The following is a 21,403-nucleotide window of genomic DNA, read 5'->3' on the forward strand; positions in this document are numbered from 1 at the left end:
TATTATTTCCAATATCCAACTCTTCAGAAAGGATAAGTCAAACATTGATTTTAGTTTTAGGTACAAATTATATTAGTAGAAAATATATTAGATGTATTTTTATAACTCCTCATTGGATCTCAGTGTTCACTATGGGATTTTACTGGGGTTGCCTAATAAATTCTTACATCTACCTGTATTTTGTGCCATAAATTGTCTAATTATAGGCCACAATCTTCAATGAAGTCTGTTCTTCCAGTCCAGTTCATGATTCTGTTCAGGCCTATGATCTTTAGAGACTCTTTCCTTCCAAAGAGTTTCCAGATGGTCAAACAAGAACAGTCATGAAACCTGACTTGAGTAGCATGAAACCATCATGTTCATAGTAGGACCAGTGAGCCATTCAGGGCCATTTTGGGGAACAGGCATGAAACCTTCATAGACAGTTAGCCATAAAACACCCCCAGCTGCTCACCATTCCCAGAATGAAACCTGCAACAAAGAGGCATCCTAGAAAGGGAATATTAATTTTAAATTTAAAGACTGATATCTAAAATTAATTATTTAAGTATGCTGTTCAAAAATCAAACTCCTAAAAAAAGCTCCTCTTTTAACAAAACTTTAAAACTTAGATGTTTAAATTAAAAAACTATATATTATAATTTAGAAAATTATGAAATTGTGGGAAAACAGCTTCATTTATAGACTATTAGGGGACCATTACTTAAAACACTATTTGCTAAAATATAATAAACTTGGGAAGTATTACTAAGTGTCCCATAAACATAAATGTAAAATTGATACTGTATTATAGGGATAATCATAAATGTTAAAAAATAAATTTCACACAGTTTAATTTAGAATTGTGTGTCATTTTTAACATATTCCATAAGAGACACAAATACTCCATCGCACTTAGGGCAATGTTAAGAGAACCCACTTTAAGTGGCATTAGGTATAATTTTCAGCCAAAGGTAAAGTCCACTATGTCACTTTCTTCATTACTCTGCAACCAGAGGATGTCCTTCACCTCTACATCCATAAGTCCCAAGGCAGCTCTTAGCTATCCCAAGTCCCATATTAGCTAGTGCTAATTAAACTTGAAAAGAACTAATCCTTCTTCCACAAGTTCAATGAAGCCATTCTTTGTTAAATGTTGTTTGGAGCAATTTGTGTTTTAATCAAGTGACTATATATCAATATCAATTCATATCAAAAGGCTTATTAATTTAAGGCATTAATAATCTAATAATTCATAAGAATAAAAAATGAAATCATTTTGATACAATAACTAATTACTTATAATACAATAACTAAAATTAAGAAGAGGGGCTTAGCTTGAAGTTACTAATATCAAGCAAAATGGAAGGCAAAAACATCCTGTTAAACTTGTGAGAAAAATAAGGAAAATGTTTTCATTTCTGAAATGTTAAGTTTAGAAATCACAAGATGAATAGATGGCATTTTTTGATGATCAATGCTTAGATTATATGCACACACACAAAAGACAAGTATTTCACAATTTATCATGATGAATTTCAGCAATGGACAATTAGCAGTTTAATTTCTATGAGTACTGTTTATCATTGTTAATATACATTCATGTCTAATATGTCTATGAATTCAATGCAAATTTAATACAATTTGAAAAAAATTATACAAAATGATAATAAAAAGGTACTTACACTTCTATACTTGACAATGTATTCCAAAATAGGGGCCCCTCCATCATCCTGTTTGGTGATACTTAGTTTAAAGCTCTTTCCACTGCTTGGCTGCCCATGTATGGCTGGAGGACTTGGTTCACCTAAATAAGCAATACAACATTCTTGGATTTTACACACACCTCATATACCTGGAAAAACTTCATTCTAATAAAGAGAACATTGTCATGTGGTTAAAAAAAAAATGATGTGATCCTAAATTTACCATTTTTCCATCTGCCTTTTGTTGTGATAAAACCACTGATCCCTTCTCCCCTTTCTTCTCTAAGAAACAGCAATATTCATAAATCTACATAAATACTGAAGTGTCATGACAAAATTGTGACACCTGAGAACCAAAATATCATTTATACTGATGTGCAAATGTTCTGAGAGTAGCATCGCATTATACAAGTGAAACGTTTATTTCTTGGGTTATTAATAGTGTGCAATCCTGTTTATTCATGTTAATTTCTGTAAACATTTTGTACATATGTTTTAATATAAACATTGTTATCAGACTACATGGAATATATACTTACTGGGAAAGATAATAAGATAATGGTTTAGCAATTACATATCAGCTTTATTGGGTGTTTTTCAAAAGATTTATTTATTTGTTTTGAGGGAGGGGGCAGGGCAAGGGAGATGGAAAGACAGAATCTCAGCAGACTCCATGCAGAGCACAGAGCCTGATGTGGGCTCAGTCTCAGGACCCTGAGATCATGACCTGAGCCAAAATCAAGAGTTGGACGTTTAACTGACTGAGCCATCCAGGCACCCCTTAATGAGTATTTTTAAAGTAGATGCAGATTTGAATACAGAACTTTTGTGATATCTAATCAATAGACATGTGTTCCAATATGTAATTTTTTCTTCTAACATCATGGACGTATTTGCCTTTGATGTGATTCATCCCATGGAGGTGGTTTTGTAACAAAGATGCTTATATGTTTAATATGAACAGGGATCTAGTGAAATGTAGTTTTCTATGTGAAGGGTGCCATCACTGCTTGACAACAAGGAAAGGAAACTTCTTGCTGTGTGTCACTTATGTGATGTCTTTCAGCATGCACTGGCATCCTCTATGCCTTTTTCCTTCAATTCCCTATAGATAGGAATATAGTAATACTAAGGAACTTTCAGGAGACATGCTTTAGTTTGCAAGGTTCCAGAAACTTGTAGTATATATGGGTCTACACAGAAGAATGTCAAGACAAACTAAGCAGAATAGAGTGAAGAGGATTTTATGACTCCAAACTTGGAGAATCTCTGTTTGTTTGTTTGTTTGTTTTCCTTTGGCAGGTTATCTTTTTTAATATGGTGTTTATAGCCATATGAAATGAGTAGTTTATTTGAAAAAGGCATATAGTTAAAGAAATATGCCAATGGGCTATGGTGACATGCAAGTATATAATAAAATAGCCTTGTTTTACAGCCATACAGAAACAAATTAAATAGAGGTATTCTGGAGGGATTCTTCATTAAAATTCATTAAATTAGTGTGCAGATATTATGATATGAAATGATCCATATTCAATATAACATATTTTCAATAAATGAATTAAATGTTTATAAAAACCAGTAAATAATTTCTTAAATAGACTTAACAAGAGATAGTGGGAAAATCTAAATATTATTAAATGGATCTTATACTCAGGTAGTTTAATATCATTTCTTTTTCTTTTTTTTTTTTAAAGATTTTATTTATTTGTCAGAGAGAGAGGGAGAGAGAGCGAGCACAGGCAGACAGAATGGCAGGCAGAGGCAGAGGGAGAAGCAGGCTCCTGCTGATCAAGGAGCCCGATGCGGGACTCGATCCCAGGACGCTGGGATCATGACTTGAGCCGAAGGCAGCTGCCCAACCAACTGAGCCACCCAGGCGTCCCTTTAATATCATTTCTAAATAACATTTTAGAATGTCTGTGTTATACAGTATGCATTTATTTAATAATTTTATAATCATATTATTTTGATAATAACATTTTGAGATAATAGTTATACAGCAGGAACTGTATTTTCAGTTACAAATGTTTTAACATATAAATTTAAAATATTTAGGTCTATATTTAACCTTTACAATATACTAAATCTGTGATTCCATTACAATTGCTACTTCCTTCGAAAAGAAAGTTCAGAACAAATGTAAATTTCATCAAAAAGGAATTGATTAAAATAATAGTTTCTATTAGTAGTTAAAACAATGGAATGTTTATGCCAAAGTAATAATATAAATAATAATCAAGAAAGTAATAATGGGTAGTTATGACATATTAAGTACTTTACATATATCATCTCATTTAAACCTCAAAAAATCTTGAGAAAGAGCTACAGGGGTGCCTGGATAGTCCAGTCTGTTAAGCATCTGATTCTTGGTTTTGGCTCAGGTCATGATCTCAGGGTCATGGGACTGAGCCCCACATGGGACTCTGTGCTCAGCACCCCTTTCCTTCTCTTTCTGCCCCTTCTCCCACTCACATACCATTCTTTCTCTCTCTTTCTCTCTGTCAAATAAATAAATACATAAATCTTATGAAAAATTGCGAAGCAGCTAAAATGCATATTTACAATTAAAAACAAAACAAAACAAAAACAGAAACAAAAAACTCTTAGACCTGGCCCTTAAAGTTTCAATGTCTAGGACTGAGGTCTGTAAGTCAATAGCAAGCAGTACACTAAGAGATTAGAAGCATTATGATTTAAAAAGAAAAGATAAAAAAAAAAGAGTGAAAGAGAGGGGTTTTCTGTTTGAAGCACCTAGGTTGGTGTTCTACGAACAAAAGAAGGGGAGAGTGCCTAATTGAAGAGGAGACAAAGTTGGAGTGGTTAGCCAAGGTCTTACTGGTCTTGACCTCTTTGGGTGCTGATGTGCAGTGACATGGAGAGGGGAACCAAGACAGAAAAGGGAAAGGAAAACAGTCTGACCAAACTTGAGTTCCACTTACCGACGCCGAGAACACCGAGGCCACTGAGGAAGGAGGTATGAGGAGGGCAGGCATGCAAATGTGTGTGTGGACAAAAGGGGTGTGGACAGAAGGTGAAGGCTGGTGTTGAGGATTAGAAGTAGAGAAGATACAAATCTGCTTAAATTTGTGAAAAGTCATTCTAGTCTGAAAGTGTAGCTGTGAGTTAATATGAACCAATAGTCGTCCTGGAGAGAAAACAGGAAGGGACTGAAAAAGATAAAAGCATCAGAAATGGAGAAAAGGGGACATCTGACAGATTCTGTGAGAACCAAGAGCAGGTCACAGATTAGGGTAAGGTAAATTATTCTCGCCAATTTGCTGTATTAGGTGTACATATTAAGCACGGTGATGCCCAGATTTTATAATAGCGCTTGTTGGGTCACAGTCAAATTCCTCACATTGTCAAATAATTTATTCAACATAAAGGAAATGGAAGTCTTTTCAAATTTATCTTCACTTTATGTAATTCAACAGCCTTACAATACCCCCAAAGGAGGACAGTAGCAGGGACAAGGCTACAATAGTTAATCTTCTGCAGTCACCATGAAAATGGATTAATTCAGTGGTGCCTTTTTCTCACACTTTGGGCCTACAGAATTTATGGGATAAAGGCAATAGTCATGTCTCATCAAAAGAATGAAATATTGGACATGTTACATAGTCACTATTTTTACTTTCTCACAGACTATGGTCTGAGCACTATAATTCAATTAATCAGACTATTAATAAATAGGACACCTTCCTGATGAGGACAACTTCCTGAGGGCAGTTTTACTGTATTTATTGTGTGTGCACTTTGTTTGCCTCATTCAGAGCAAAGATATTTTTTTTTAATTTTAATTTAATTTAATTTAATTTTTTTTTAATTTTATTTTTTATAAACACATAATATATTTTTATCCCCAGGGGTACAGGTCTGTGAATCGCCAGGTTTACACACTTCACAGCACTCACCATAGCACATACCCTCCCCAATGTCCATAACCCCAAACCCCCTCTCCCAACCCCCCTCCCCCCATCAACCCTCAGTTTGTTTTGTGAGATTAAGAGAGCAAAGTTATTTTTATAAAACTTAGATGCCACCAATTTCAGAAACCACTTCAACAAAGATGTAATTCACTTCCCCAAAGTGTTGAAACACATCCCTGAATTTTAAGATGTCTTAAGTTTGCAAGCGAAGAGAATGGCAACAGAGAGTAAAACAGAGATGATTACTTACGAACTGGTAATGTCTGGAAAATTTCTATTTTGCTGTAGTCTCCTTGCCCTTTTCCATTTACTGCTGCAACCCTGATTTCATAAGTTGTATTTGGTTCCAGGTTGCTCAAAACAACCATTGCTAGGAGATGAAAAAAAAGCATATTATATATATCTATGGTTAATATATTTTAATAAGTAAAGAAACCAACCTATTACAAAGTTGAGTGAATAATTTCAATGTAAATCTTTCCAGAAAACACCTGAAAAACAGAAAATACATATAAGAAGGGGTTGATTTGTGAACTGCCCTTCTTCACCTTGATTTTAGCCTGCGGATTCCATGCAGTTATTACCAAAGAAGAAATTTAATAGCTTCTTTCATGATGCATTCACACTATATTCAATAAATAAGAATGATATAAACAAAACATCTTTATTGTATGCATCCCAAATATTTTATCTACTTTAATCCCACTATTTCTATGGAACTTCATGGATATATGGAATTAAACATACAGAACTCTGGTCTTGGGTATGGGGTGTTCCAATCATGGTAGAAAAGTGTCATAAAGCTGACTCCATAACCAAAATAGATAATTTATTTGATTATCTTAAATCAAATCAAATTATTTTTAATGCTGGTTTGAAGGTTGTCACCTCCTCTATTTTTTTCTCTGAATTTCTTTTTAATTCTATACTTCCCATCAGACCTGGATTCAACATGACACTAAGAAGAGAGCATCTGAAAAAGTACAGGGATGTGAAGGTGATTAGAAATATCTCCTAGGTCATGCCAACTTCTTCAATTTGCCAAAGAATTTTGGGTATAATGGTAGCTTTAAAATATCCTATCTTTACAAATTCCTCTGAGGAAGCCAATGAAATTCCATAGATTCTTCCAATCTTACTGCTTTTGCTAAATAGCACAAAAATTTACTAGTGGAAGTGGTAAAGCCTTAACAAATAGAAAGAAATTATGTTTGGCTTATATAATCACTCCAAATAAAATGATCGATTCCTAATACACGATATAATCAGTCATAAAATAAAAGTTTAAATCATAGGTAACCAAGATCATATTTGCAGAGACATGGTTTTATATGACCCATGACTGACGATGGTATACATTCAATAAAATTATGATTTATTAATGTATTTCTGAAAACGAATTGCATTATAATATAGATTCTTTAGATAACATTTTTTATTCCACATTGTATAAATATACTTAATGAATTTGTTTTGATACTTCCTTTTGTTTCATACTTTCCCTAATATTCATTATCATGACATCTCTTTAGCTTTTTGTTATAATTGCTTAATTTCATTGAATTAATTACTCAACTACAGAAAAGAAAAAAATGAATTCATGGTAAAGATATTTTCTTTGTTTAAAATGCAGAATTTAAAATACATAAAAATTATATATATATATATTTTTTACATGTATCTGATATATTTTGTCATATATATCAGATCATTATTAATGGCAAAAAAGATCCCAGATATCAAACAGAATTTTTTTAATACAGTACAGATGTTCTAAAGCCAGCAGAAAGGATATATTTCCAGTTGGCAAAATTGACATCTGTATTTCTCAGTTTCTCTATCTCATAAGAAAACTGACCTTGCTTTTGAGAATGCATTGCTTTGACAAAGCCTCAGATTATAATACCTGATGTCAATGTTAAGGGAGGCCATGTGGGAAAGTCTGATGGGCAGGTATATCCAACTGATTAGAAGCTACTAGGATGGGAATATGAAGGCTTAATCCAAGTGTTGCTGCCACGCTAACAACCTGTAAGCTTTTTCAGGAAACCCACATCCCGTTGGTTGGTGACCTGGAATCAATCTATATATGTAATATCAATCCAAGAAAAATAAATAACTACAATTGAGAGGTTAGTGCATTAGATCATACAGATTAAGGAAAAGGAGGAGGGAATCAAATGAAAACTTTGAAAGCTAAAATGCTGAGAAGTTGAAATCCTACTGTCCTTGAAAGAAAGTTTCTGTTCAAGGTCAGTATAACAAGGAATTCAAGAGTTTAAAAGTCATCCTATCTTATCAATTTTGCCTTAAATAAATAAAACAAATTTAAAGACAATGTGAACTAGGCTTACTGTTCTGCAGAGATTTTTAAAGCTTTATAAAAGTGTGTTTGTTCATCAGGGCTTGTAATAAAAATGCTTAACCTTTTGGACAGTCAATATTGTCACGCACCAGTGAATGTTGAATGTGATGTCATGAAGCAGCTGGAGTTTGACTGCCCCTGCCTTTACCCTAATGGAGAATGACTTGATGTAGCATGGGGACATAGTGGACTCATGCAAGTGTTAGTCTGACTACAAAAACTTTGCAAGAAGACACTGTTGTGATGCATGTTTTAAAGTCATGAAGGAAGTCATTTGGTTCTGAGCCTAATTCCACCACTGACTGAGATCCTACTGTCTCAGAGCTGAGTGAGTCTCCCATCTCATCAATGAAGACACTTTTATTAAGTGTCATAGAAACACAAGTAGAAAAATAAACTGAAAGTAGGTATAGATAAAATAATTTGTGCTCTGTAAAATAATCATCACCACACATCAATGATCTATGCAAATGAGGATATTATATGGAGACTGAAGCAATGCAAAATAACAGATAGCCCAAAAGTTGTTCACTTCGACTCTTTTTAATGGGAAAATACTCTGTATTCGGATACTTATTTATAAATATCAACATTTACACAAATACAGGAGAGATTGCTATAGATGACTTCCCTGCTGCAGACAACTTTGCTATGTTCTATGTGCCTCCCCATATTTCTATGACGTAAAGATGCAACTGCTACCATCATTTTAAGATCATTGACACACTGTAACTCAGCCGTGTAGGTGAGAACAATTGGTAATGTTTCTGTTCATTTGTTTGCTTTGATACAACTCAGCAAGAAAATCAGTAGAATTCAAATCACACGACTTTATTTGTAAATAAAATCATCTGGAAATCAAGTGTGGAGATCAGACGGTTCATCTTTTCAGGTTAAAAATGGATAATAGAGCTAGCAAACTATCAGAGCATATTGAAAAAGGAAAATGGAGGTTATTAGATTAAATAATTAAAACAACCCTCACCTCCCCCTAGAAAAACCTTCCACATTTTACTTGGATTATCTGAATGTTTCTAGTAAAAGCTTTTCCTGGCTTACACGGCATTCTTCCTCCTCTGTCATTTCACAGGACTTGTGAGGAGTGTTGAGTTGCCCCTCTGTCTCTGCCAGAGAGAAACTCATTTCTTTAATTACATTATAAGCAAATCAAAAAATCACGTTTCTCCAAGTTTCCTCATATTCTTCTGTTCTCCGTATCAAGACTCTCCCCCCCCCTCTGCTGACTGAGTTTCACAGCAGAACGTTTGCGGAGGAGAGAGGCAAAGAAGGGAAGTAGTGACTGAACTGTTAATTACAGCACCGGGCTACGACAGTCAACGGTAACGTGGATGAGGGGGCCTTGTGGAGGCAAAATTACAGGGGAGAGCCATGAAAGTAAACCTATTGAAGCAAGTTTTACAAAGTTTATACACAAGAAGAAGTCAGTCTGCTTTTGAGTTCTGACTGTAAGGGTTTTGCTACAATAACCCTTATTATGAAGCTTATTAACATTGTGTGAACATAAAAATTATTGTGTGAAATAGAAAGCGCTCCATAAATTGGGACCCATTTAAAGAGAGGGAAAGGAAAAGATTCAGGGGAGGCAAAGCCCGGATCTGTAATCTGACTTGCCTTTCTTAAATGAGAGGATACATACATTAAATCATCCACAATTTCTTGGCATATTACCAAACACAGGGTTTTTGAACACCCAGGGTAGAGCCTGAAAGCAAACTACCACTTGAAATACGAAAGGCTGCGTACTTTATAAAAGACTCATACCTCAAATTATGAAGTTAGTTAATGGAAGGCTTTCTTTTCCCAAATGTGCGCATACAATAGAACAAAAGAATCACAAACTGAGGTGTGGGATCGGTTCTTTTCCTATAATTTGTTAGAAATTCAAACTCAAAAATTAGGTGAGAGTAGATCTAGATTACAAACTACTACAAGTTCTTTAAGGACAAATGGCATAAATTATTTTACAGTTATATTCAGTTAGCATGATATGGAAATCATAATGCAATTCTTCTGAAAATTATAAACCACCACGAATTTTTCTATGACATGGCAACAGGTATAGGTTCTGCAAAGAATCTGGTTTTCTTCATTAATTTAATGTTTCTGCCTGATTTAAATATAATCAAGTTCCATAAATGGAACTATTTTGTCATCTGGCTATAAATGTGAAAGTATAGCAAATATTGAAATGCATAAAACTAATGACATTGAAACTGGCAAATGAAGGAAAACAGAAACTTTTTTACATTAGTTTTGCAAGTCTGGAGATGGTATTGCTAGAGAGAAAAATCTAAAGTTTCATTTTCCCTTTAAGAGGGGAATCAGAGTTCATTAAAGGGAGTTAATAAAGTAACTTTTAGTTCGTTCAGATTACATATTGTAAATACCATCCCTTTAGCTGTCAAGAGAAGCAGAGGCTACAGACTATTTATGACTCTTCGAGCAAAATAAATTACATATTTGCAAACTAATTAGGCTGAGCAAAGTTCTAAAGTGAGATGAAATTGAGCCATGTTCTTTTGGCTCTCTTAAACCTCAGGCCTCTCCATGGGGTTTTCTAGCCAGTCAGTGTAAGCAGGTAAGGACTCCCGGAGGTAGAAGGGCCACCTGAAAGGCCACTTATTCAGGCTGTCAGGAACCTTGAGACAAGAAATCACAAAGCTTAGCTAGGATGGGACTCATCATTCAAGATTACTCTTACTGCTGATCTCCTCAGATAAATCTGTAAATATAATAAAATCCCCAAAGGTTCTCACCCAAGATTCAGCTTTTGTTCCCTAACAAGGAAAATAAGACAAAAACCCCTTTTATTTCTTTTTCTTTTTCTTCTTCTTCTTCTTCTTCTTCTTCTTCTTCTTCTTCTTCTTCTTCTTCTTCTTCTTCTTCTTCTTCCTCCTCCTCCTCCTCCTCCTCCCCCTCCTCCTCCTCCTCTTCTTCTTCTTCTTTTAAGATTTTATTTATTTGTCAGTGAGAGAGCTCAAGCAGGAGCACAAAGAGGGGGAGGGGCAGGGAGAGGAAGAAGCAACCTCCCTGCTGAGCAAGGAGCCCTGGGCAAGAATCATCCCAGGACTCCGGGATCAGGACCTGAGATGAAGGCAGGTGCTTATCTGACTGGGCCACCCAGGAGTCCTTTCTTCTCCTCCCCCTCCTTCTTTCTTCTTATTTCTTCTTCTCCTTCTCCTCCTCCTTCTCCTCCTTCTTCTTCTTCTTCTTCTTCTTCTAGAGAATTATCAGACTGCCTTCTGCAGGAGTTTGCAACAGGTTTAAATAAAAGTGTATTTTATCCATAATGTAGAATGTTTTCTAGTACTTTCACTTGTTATTCCCCACATACATACGAATGACTTGAGGGATTATGCCAGTGCAGTGTCTTTAAATTTTAAGAAGTTTATGTAAACAATCACCTCAGTTCAGCTAGATTTTTATTTCCTTTTGAAAAGTAGAATATGCATTTTTGTACAAATCATATTGTGTTTCAAGATTCCATTAGTTGAAAAAGGATATAATCTCATCTTTTCAAGAAGTGACTAAAAACTTCTATGAATCATAATATATAACTTGCACGGATATATATTTTAAGATATACAACACTTAAGATTGATTCTGTGTAATATATAATCTATATTGATATGTGTTGATGAAAAGCAGGAAGAAAAATTAATCAAATAATTATGTGGTTTGTGTGGGGCTTTTACTCAAAAGAGTATGTTGATGGCATATTTTAAGACCACGGCTCATCACTTCTGAAATTCATAATTTTTTTCCTTATTGTACTACTTTTGTGTTCTTTTTCATCATGAGTATAAACTGCATAAAAATAAACAATTTAACAAGTGAGTTTGAACTGACATGAGATCTTACACAAGAAGTACATACTGTCTCTTGAAATCAAATGGCATCTTTTTGAAGTATACTCTAGATAAAAACCTTGATTTAAAAACAGAAGTTTCATCAAAGAATTTTTTTCCTCAAACAATTCATACTTCTTTCACTTCAAATCTATTTCTTAGCATATAAAATTATTCATCCAAGAAAAGTTCAAATGATATTTGTTTTCAGGATCCACTTAGTACAGAAAATATGATAGATCTGTAATTATCAAACATCTCCTTCTATAGTCGAAAACAATAAGTTTTTGTAAAATACGAACTCTCTTGATGATTAAATGTAAACAGAGTATTATTTTTCACTTATAAATAGACTAATTTCTCGAAATGTCTGTGCTCACAAAACTTTTAAGGCTACAAGCTTTTTGTAGCTTTCCGTTTTGTTTAGGTTTTTTGGCAGGGGTTGTGAGCTTAAGCTAAGCTTTTGTAATTAAACGCCACCACCCCCCACACCATGCCTATAGAAACTTTAAGCTTTTTATAAACCTTAAATATAACCTCCTTAAATAACATACATATTTTTTTTTTCTGTTACTGATTATGCTCCCTACTTTTGTATTTGGAAGCTTTTATTGTTTTACCGTTTGGAAACTTTTTATTGTAAGAATCAGGTGAGCAGGAAACACAGACACACACACACACACACACACATATGGACAGAGAGAGACAGAGAGAGAGAGAGAGAGAGAGAGAGTGAGGGAGAGTCTCCATCCCTCAGAGAGCCTACACATTTTGAATGCAAAGTAAGAATAAAGAGTTTTTGAATTGATATTTTAAAAAATATGCTAAATAAAACATCACTTTAAAAGAAACTGACCCAAAGTGTACACTGCTAAATCTATAGCTGGTATCCTTTATCACTTATTGATCTCACTCTTATATTGCTGAACACTGAAAGCACATTTTTTTTCTTCAAGAAAAACTTTTTGCTAGTGGGAAAAAAAATCCATAACTCAAATCCCATTTGACGGTATTTCATTTCATACTTAGACTAGTACAGTTTGGTTGCAGTCTACATTTCATAAAAAAAGGGCAGCTCGGAAAGATCAACCAACCACTAAGTAGCAAAGCTGAGATTTAAACAAGATTCTGTCTTAGAGTTAAATCTTTTCATCTTCTCACAGCTGTATCCTGGCCTAGAAAACCAGAGTACAGAAAGGAATTTAAAAAAAAAAATTCTCATAAACCTAAATGTAGAAAGATGTATCTTTTCTCAAAGACATTAATTACATATAAAACTAGAAATGATAAGCTAACAAAAATGGTAATACTGTATATGCCTTTTAAGATTTAATTTAAGCTATCAGAGAACACAATATTTTAGAAGAGTCTACTTATGTGTTTCTGGATTGTCATCAGAAAGCACAATATAAATGCATGCTGATAATCTTCATAAATTCCTAGCACCATAAGATAAATAAACTCTGATTTTTTTTTCCTTTAGTTTATAGGAGCACATTATAATAAAAGCAGAAATGCAATGATGAGAGATTCAGAGCAAAGTCAGCTCAGACTATCTGATCACTGAGTTCTGATTCTGAGACCTTTCATTGCACAAGAGAGGCATTTCCCAGATGGTTCTGTTTATTATACATTTTGGCCATTTTTTTTTGTCTTATTTATTTTTAAAATAAATCAGATTATTTCATATATCCCACCCAAGCTCATATATTCTTAGCCATTTTTCCAAATAATGAGGAGTGAGCTGGTTTTGCTCTATTATTTATGTTCTCTATTATCTCAACACACCAAACCATACAGACAGCTTAGAGATTCCCTTAAAATATAAGATTCAGAACCAAGTGCAACTTGGGCAGTTTTTTCCCCCTAGTTACTTTTTAAAAGTTTTCTTTCTCTATTTTCAAGGAAGTTATATACTATTTCTTAAACTCATAATGGCATTTAAAATTTCACCTAAAAACACTATGCTTTTCTGTAGTTAATCCAGACATCTCCACCAATTCCCATCAGTTGCTTGATATTTTTCAATGAATTTCAGAACACAGAAACATTCTACTTTATTCAGATATTTTGGATTATATATGATCCTTTCTTTATCTTGTTTAATACATATGTATTTCATTTTCCATCAAACTTTAAGTGTTTCAGGTAAATTATTGTGAATGCTTGCCATTCATATTTTACAGATATCATTTACCAAAACAATTTGTGACAAAAAATTATGTGTAAATATTTTGAGTATTTTATGAAAATATATTTCTATACAGCTAGTTTTAAAGGTATCAAATTATTTGACTTAGAGAATTTTGAATTTATTTTAGAGAATTTAAATTATGAGGCAGATAATTATATGACTAAATATTCACGTGTGTAATTCACTTATTTACAAACATTTCATATAAACTGAAGATGTTTATCTGAACAATTCCACTGGACTCCCTCATGAAAGCTTTTAAAAAAGTCATCTGAATCTTGAATTTTAAAGTTGAAAGAATGAATGTCTATAAATTAGTGTCAATGAACATGAAGAATTATAAATGGAAAGGGAGGATTCTAGGAAGGAAGTGGAGAAGGAAGCACCAAGAATCTTTTCTCTCCACCTAAACAACAATTGTACTGGCAGAATCTGCCTACCTGATGTAAATATTCTGGAAACTTAGAGTCTATTAAAGGCTCGCAACTTCTAGGGGAGGATATGGATGGCAAATTGTGGTAAATTTTGGTCAATTTCAGCTGTTAGCTAGTAGCAGTTTCCCATTCCCACCCCAGCCAAGTAGAAGGCAGATGCACAAACATTCTTGGAGCAGCCTGCACTCAGCATGTAGGAGTCAGGGGGATAAAAAAGGACACTGTCCTCCAAATACCAGGTGTCTTGCTCTGATTTTTTTTTTTTTTAGATTTTATTTATTTATTTGAGAGAGAGAGAGTGAGAGAGAGAGCATGAAAGGGGAGAGGGTCAGAGGGAGAATCAGAATCCCTGCTAAGCAGGGAGCCTGATGCGGGACTGGATCCAGAACTCCAAGATCATGACCTGAGCTGAAGGCAGTTGCTTAACCAGCTGAGCCACCCAGGCACCCCCTTGCTCTGATTTTGATTGCCGCTTTTGATCACAGAGATGCAGACAAGAAGATGGGCAGCCATTGTTGTTGTACCGCTCCTCACTGTTGCATGCCCTACCTCCTCTGGCAAATGTGATTTCCTAAGGATTTAAAGAACTAGTGCCCTGAGAAGACCTTAAGTTAACATGAGTCTAATCCTTGGCAAAGACATTGCCTACAACAACAATAATTTAAAAGGAACAATAAACAAGAATAACAAGAGTTAATGCTGGGGAAGGGGGAGAACTGATTTCCAGAGCTATCATCATGTTATTAAATTCAAATGTCCAGTTTTTAACACAAATATCACAAGGCATGCAAAGAAACAGGAAATTATGGCCCATTGAAGGAAAAATGTTTTAATCAACAGAAACCTTCCCTGAAAAATATCTCACGGTAGATATTTAGAAAAAAGACTTGGAACAACCATCTTAAGATGATCAAAGAACTAAAAGAAAATGTGGACAAAGAAAAAAAAAAAAAAACAAAACAACAATTTAAAAAAAAATGTATGACCAAAATAAAGAGAAGGAATCTAAAAAGAATCCAAAAAGAAATTATAGAGCTTAAAAGTACAATAATTAAAATGAAAAAATTATTAGGAGGTTTCACAGGTAAATCTGAGTGAGCAGAAGAAAGACCCAATGAACCTAAAGATAGGACAATGAAAACTCTTGAATCTAAGAAACAGAAAGAAAAAGAAAAAAAAAAAAAAAGAAGAAGAAGAAGACTGAAGGAAAATGAACAGAGCCTAAAGGACCAGTGGGACATGATTAAGTGAGTCATAATCATACTGTGGGAGTCTCACAAGAACAGTGTAAGAAAGAAACAGAGAGAATAATTGAAGAAATAATGCCTGAAAACTTCAGCCACAAATGTAAACAACCAAGAAGTTCAATGAATTTCACAGTAGCAGAACTCAAAAAGGCCACACCAAGATATAGTATAACCAAATTTTCAAAAGCTGAAGAACAAGAGAGAATCTTGAAAGCAGCAAGAGAGAAGTAACTCATTATATATATGGCACCCTCAATAACATTAGGCAGTAACATTAGGCAATAACAAAAGGCAGAGGGATGGTTTATGCAAAGTGCTAATGGGGAAAAACTGTGCTATGTTTGACAAAACTGTTTGCCAAAAATGAGGAATAAATTTAGACATTCTGGACAAACAAAAAATGAGCACTTTGTTACTCTGTGAGAAAGCTCAAAAGGAGTCTTGCAGTGTAAAATAAAAGGACACTAGACAGTGCCTCAGAGTCATATGAAGAAATAGAGATCTCAATAAAGGCAATTACACTGACAACTACAAAAGCTGGTACTACTGGAACAATGATTTGCAACTGTACTTGTGGTTTTCTACATGACTTTAGAGATTACATTAAAAAAAAATTCTAAAACTAATATTATCGTAACTTTAGTTTGTAACTCCAAATTTTGCTTTCTACAGAATTTAAGATATTAACACATTTAAAAGAATTATTGGTTCATGTTCTTAGGCATGTAATGCATAAAGATGTAATTTTTTGATACCAACAACCAAAAAGGATGAGGATGAAGTTATAAAAGAGCAGAGTTTTTGTATATTATTGAAGCTAAGCTAGTATAAATTCAAATTAAAGTATTATAAATTTAGGATGTTAAATGAAGTTCCCATGGTAACCAAAAAGAAAATAGCTATAGGACAGGCACAAAAACAAATGAGACAGGAATTTAAACATTTCACCACAAAAAAACTAACTAAATACAAAAGAAGACAGTAATGTGGAAAATAAAGGACAAAAATAAATCTGTAAAGCATAAAGAAAACAAGTAGCAGAATGACAGAAGTCCTCCCCTTATTGATAATTACTTTAAATGTAAATGGATTAAACTCTCCAAACAAAAGACAGAGATTGGCAGAATGACTAGAATGATATTATCCAACTATACGCTATCTTAGATCCAAAGACAAATAGATTGAATGCAAAAGGGTGGAAAAAGATTGTCCATGTAAATAGTAACCAGAAGAGACCAAGACTGATTATACTAATATCAGAGAAAACAGACACTTTAAATCAAAAAGCATGTGAGCAGACAAAATGGAAATTACATTAATAGAAGTTTCAATACAGGAAGAATATATAACAATTATAAACACACACATGTTACTGATAGACCATCAAAATGCATATGAAGGAAAAACTGACAGAAATGAACAGAGAAATAACTCAACAATAATATTTGGAGTCTTCAATACTCCACTCACAATAATGGACAGATAAATTAGACAGAAGATAAGAAAAGAAACAGAAAAAAAAAAACAACTAAAAGAAACCAACTAAATTTAGAATACTGTCCAAACAACTAGATTATTCTTAACTGCACATAGGATATTTTCCAAGATAGACCATATATTAGGCCACAAATTAAATCTCAACAGACTTTAAAAGTTATATATAAAATAACTTTTCTAACCATAGCAGTAGGATGTTAGAAATCATTAATAGAAGGGAAATTTTAAAAAACCACAAAATAATGAAAATTAAACATTGCATACTTAAATAAACCAATGAGTTAGAGAAGAAATAACAAGGGTAGTTAGAAAACACTTAGAGATGAATAAAAATGAAAACATCATTTATAAAAAACTAATGGGCCACAGCAAAAGCGGGGCTCAGGAAGAATTCATATCTCTAAATGCTTACATTAAGAAACAAGCAACATCTTGGAGGGGAGGAGTCAAGATGGCAGAGAAGTAGCAGGCTGAGACTACTTCGGGTAGCGGGAGATCAGCTAAATAGCTTATCTAAAGATTTCAAACACCTACAAATCCAACGGGAGATTGAAGAGAAGAAGAACAGCAATTCCAGAAACAGAAAATCAACCACTTTCTGCAAGGTAGGACTGGCGGAGAAGTGAATCCAAAGCGACGGGAAGATAGACCGCGGGGGGAGGGGCCGGCTCCCGGCGAGCGGCGGAGCAACGGAGCAAAATCAGGATTTTTAAAAGTCTGTTCCGCTGAGGGACATCGCTCCAGAGGCTTAACTGGAAGCCCAGGCGGGGTCAGCGCGGCCTCAGGTCCCGCAGGGTCGCAGAAGGATCGGGTGTGTCTGAGTGTCGCAGAGCTTACCGGTATTAGAACGGGGAAGCCGGCTGCAGAGACAGAGCCGAGGAGTGACTCTCAGCTCGGGGTTGCCTTGAACCTGTCACAGGCTCGGTCAGCTCGGAGCGTGGCTGGAGGCCAGGGTGGCAGGAGTCATTGGGCGCTGTTCTCTGAGGGCCCACTGAGGAGTGGGGCCCCGGGCTCTTGGCTCCTCCGGGCCGGAGACCGGGAGGCCGCCATCTTTATTCCCATCCTCCGGAACTCTATGGAAAGCGCTCAGGGAACAAAAGCTCCCTAAAGCGAACCCCAGCGGATTACTCAGCGCGGCCCCGGGTAAGGGCGGTGCAACTCTGCCTGGGGCAAAGACGCTTGAGAATCACTACAACAGGCCCCTCCCCCAGAAGATCAACGGGAAACCCAGCCAGGACCAAGTTCACCTACCAAGGAGAGCGGCGGAATTCCAGAGGAGAAGAAAGCAAAGCACAGAACTCATGGCTTTCTCCCCATGATTTTTTAGCCTTGCAGTTAATTTAATTTTTTTTTTCTTTTTCAATTTTTTTTCTTTTTCTCTTCTTCTGCTGAATTTTTTTTAACTTTTACCGTTTTCTTTTTTTAACGTTTTATAAATACTTTATCTAATATATATATTCTTTTCCTCTTTTTATATTTTTTCTTTATCGGCTTTCTTTTTTTTAATAGTTTCTTTTTTTTTTTTTCTTTCTTTCTGAACCCCTTTTTATCCCCTTTCTCCCCCCTCACAATTCGGGATCTCTTCTGATTTGGCTAAAGCATATTTTCCTGGGGTTGTTGCCACCCTTTTAGTATTTTACTTGCTCCTTCATAAACTCTTATCTGGACAAAATGACAAGGCAGAAAAATTCACAACAAAAAAAAGAACAAGAGGCAGTACCAAAGGCTAGGGACCTAATCAATACAGACATTGGTAATATGTCAGATATAGAGTTCAGAATGATGATTCTCAAGGTTCTAGCCGGGCTTGAAAAAGGCATGGAAGATATTAAAGCAACCCTCTCAGGAGATATAAAAGCCCTTTCGGGAGAAATAAAAGAACTAAAATCTAACCAAGTTGAAATCAAAAAAAGCTATTAATGAGGTGCAATCAAAAAGGGAGGCTCTCACTGCTAGGATAAATGAGGCAGAAGAAAGAATTAGCGATATAGAAGACCAAATGACAGAGAATAAAGAAGCTGAGCAAAAGAGGGACAAACAGCTACTGGACCACGAGGGGAGAATTCGAGAGATAAGTGACACCATAAGACGAAACAACATTAGAATAATTGGGATTCCAGAAGAAGAGGAAACAGAGAGGGGAGCAGAAGGTATATTGGAGAGAATTATTGGAGAGAATTTCCCCAATATGGCAAAGGGAACAAGCATCAAAATTCAGGAGGTTCAGAGAACCCCCCCTCAAAATCAATAAGAATAGGTCCACACCCCGTCACCTAATAGTAAAATTTACAAGTCTTAGTGACAAAGAAAAGATCCTGAAAGCAGCCCGGGAAAAGAAGTCTGTAACGTACAATGGTAAAAATATTAGATTGGCAGCAGACTTATCCACAGAGACCTGGCAGGCCAGAAAGAGCTGGCATGATATATTCAGAGTACTAAATGAGAAAAACATGCAGCCAAGAATACTATATCCAGCTAGGCTATCATTGAAAATAGAAGGAGAGATTAAAAGCTTCCAGGACAAACAAAAACTGAAAGAATTTGCAATACCAAACCAGCTCTACAGGAAATATGAAAGGGGTCCTCTAAGCAAAGAGAGACCCTAAAAGAAGTAGATCAGAAAGAAACAGAGACAATATACAATAACAGTCACCTTACAGGCAATACAATGGCACTAAATTCATATCTCTCAATACTTACCCTGAATGTTAATGGGCTAAATGCCCCAATCAAAAGACACAGGGTATCAGAATGGATCAAAAAACAAAACCCATCTATATGTTGCCTACAAGAAACTCATCTTAAACCCGAAGACACCTCCAGGTTTAAAGTGAGGGGGTGGAAAAGAATTTACCATGCTAATGGACATCAGAAGAAAGCAGGAGTGGCAATCCTTATATCAGATCAATTAGATTTTAAGCCAAAGACTATAATAAGAGATGATGAAGGACACTATATCATACTCAAAGGAACTGTCCAACAAGAAGATCTAAAAATTTTAAATATCTATGCCCCTAACGTGGGAGCAGCCAACTATATAAACCAATTAATAACAAAATCAAAGAAACACATCGACAAGAATACAATAATAGTAGGGGATTTTAACACTCCCCTCACTGAAATGGACAGATCATCCAAGCAAAAGATCAACAAGGAAATGAAGGCCTTAATGACACACTGGACCAGATGGACATCACAGATATATTCAGAACATTTCATCCCAAAGCAACAGAATACACATTCTTCTCTAGTGCACATGGAACATTCTCCAGAATAGATCACATTCTTGGTCCTAAATCAAGTCTCAACCGGTATCAAAAGATTGGGATCATTACCTGCATATTTTCAGACCACAATGCTCTAAAGCTAGAACTCAATAACAAGCGGAAATTTGGAAAGAACCCAAATACATGGAGACTAAACAGCATCCTTCTAAAGAATGAATGGGTCAACCAGGAAATCAAAGAAGAATTGAAAAAATTTATGGAAACAAATGATAATGAAAACACAACGGTTCAGAATCTGTGGGACACAACAAAGGCAGTCCTGAGAGGAAAATATATAGCGGTACAAGCCTTTCTCAAGAAACAAGAAAGGTCTCAGGTACACAACCTAACCCTACACCTAAAGGAGCTGGAGAAAGAACAAGAAAGAAACCCTAAACCCAGCAGGAGAAGAGGAATCATAAAGATCAGAGCAGAAATCAATGAAATAGAAACCAAAAAAACAATAGAACAAATCAACGAAACTAGGAGCTGGTTCTTTGAAAGAATTAATAAGATTGATAAACCCCTGGCCAGACTTCTCAAAAAGAAAAGAGAGAGGACCCAAATAAATAAAATCATGAATGAAAGAGGAGAGATCACAACGAACACCAAAGAAATACAGACAATTATAAGAACATACTATGAGCAACTCTACGCCAACAAATTGGACAATCTGGAAGAAATGGATGCATTCCTAGAGACATATAAAACTACCACAACTGAACCAGGAAGAAATAGAAAGCCTCAACAGACCCATAAGCAGTAAGGAGATTGAAACAGTCATCAAAATCTCCAAACAAACAAAAGCCCAGGGCCAGACGGCTTCCCAGGGGAATTCTACCAAACATTTAAAGAAGAACTAATTCCTATTCTCCTGAAACTGTTCCAAAAAATAGCAATAGAAGGAAAACTTC

General features: G+C 35.2%; 1 protein-coding gene across 2 annotated transcripts in view; it reads right to left on the reverse strand.

The window, feature by feature from the left end:
- Nucleotides 1-21,403, reverse strand: part of NCAM2 (neural cell adhesion molecule 2) — a 532,785-nt gene that overhangs the window by 66,008 nt on the left and 445,374 nt on the right. For both annotated transcript variants that reach the window (XM_047721657.1, XM_047721668.1), the window contains exons 13-14: nucleotides 5,868-5,987; nucleotides 1,665-1,786 (exon numbers count right to left, since the gene is read on the reverse strand). In XM_047721657.1, coding sequence (XP_047577613.1) covers nucleotides 1,665-1,786; nucleotides 5,868-5,987 — 242 coding nt within the window. The remainder of the gene's footprint in view (nucleotides 1-1,664; nucleotides 1,787-5,867; nucleotides 5,988-21,403) is intronic.

Source organism: Lutra lutra, chromosome 1, assembly GCF_902655055.1.
Source record: "Lutra lutra chromosome 1, mLutLut1.2, whole genome shotgun sequence".
NCBI lineage: Eukaryota > Metazoa > Chordata > Mammalia > Carnivora > Mustelidae > Lutra > Lutra lutra.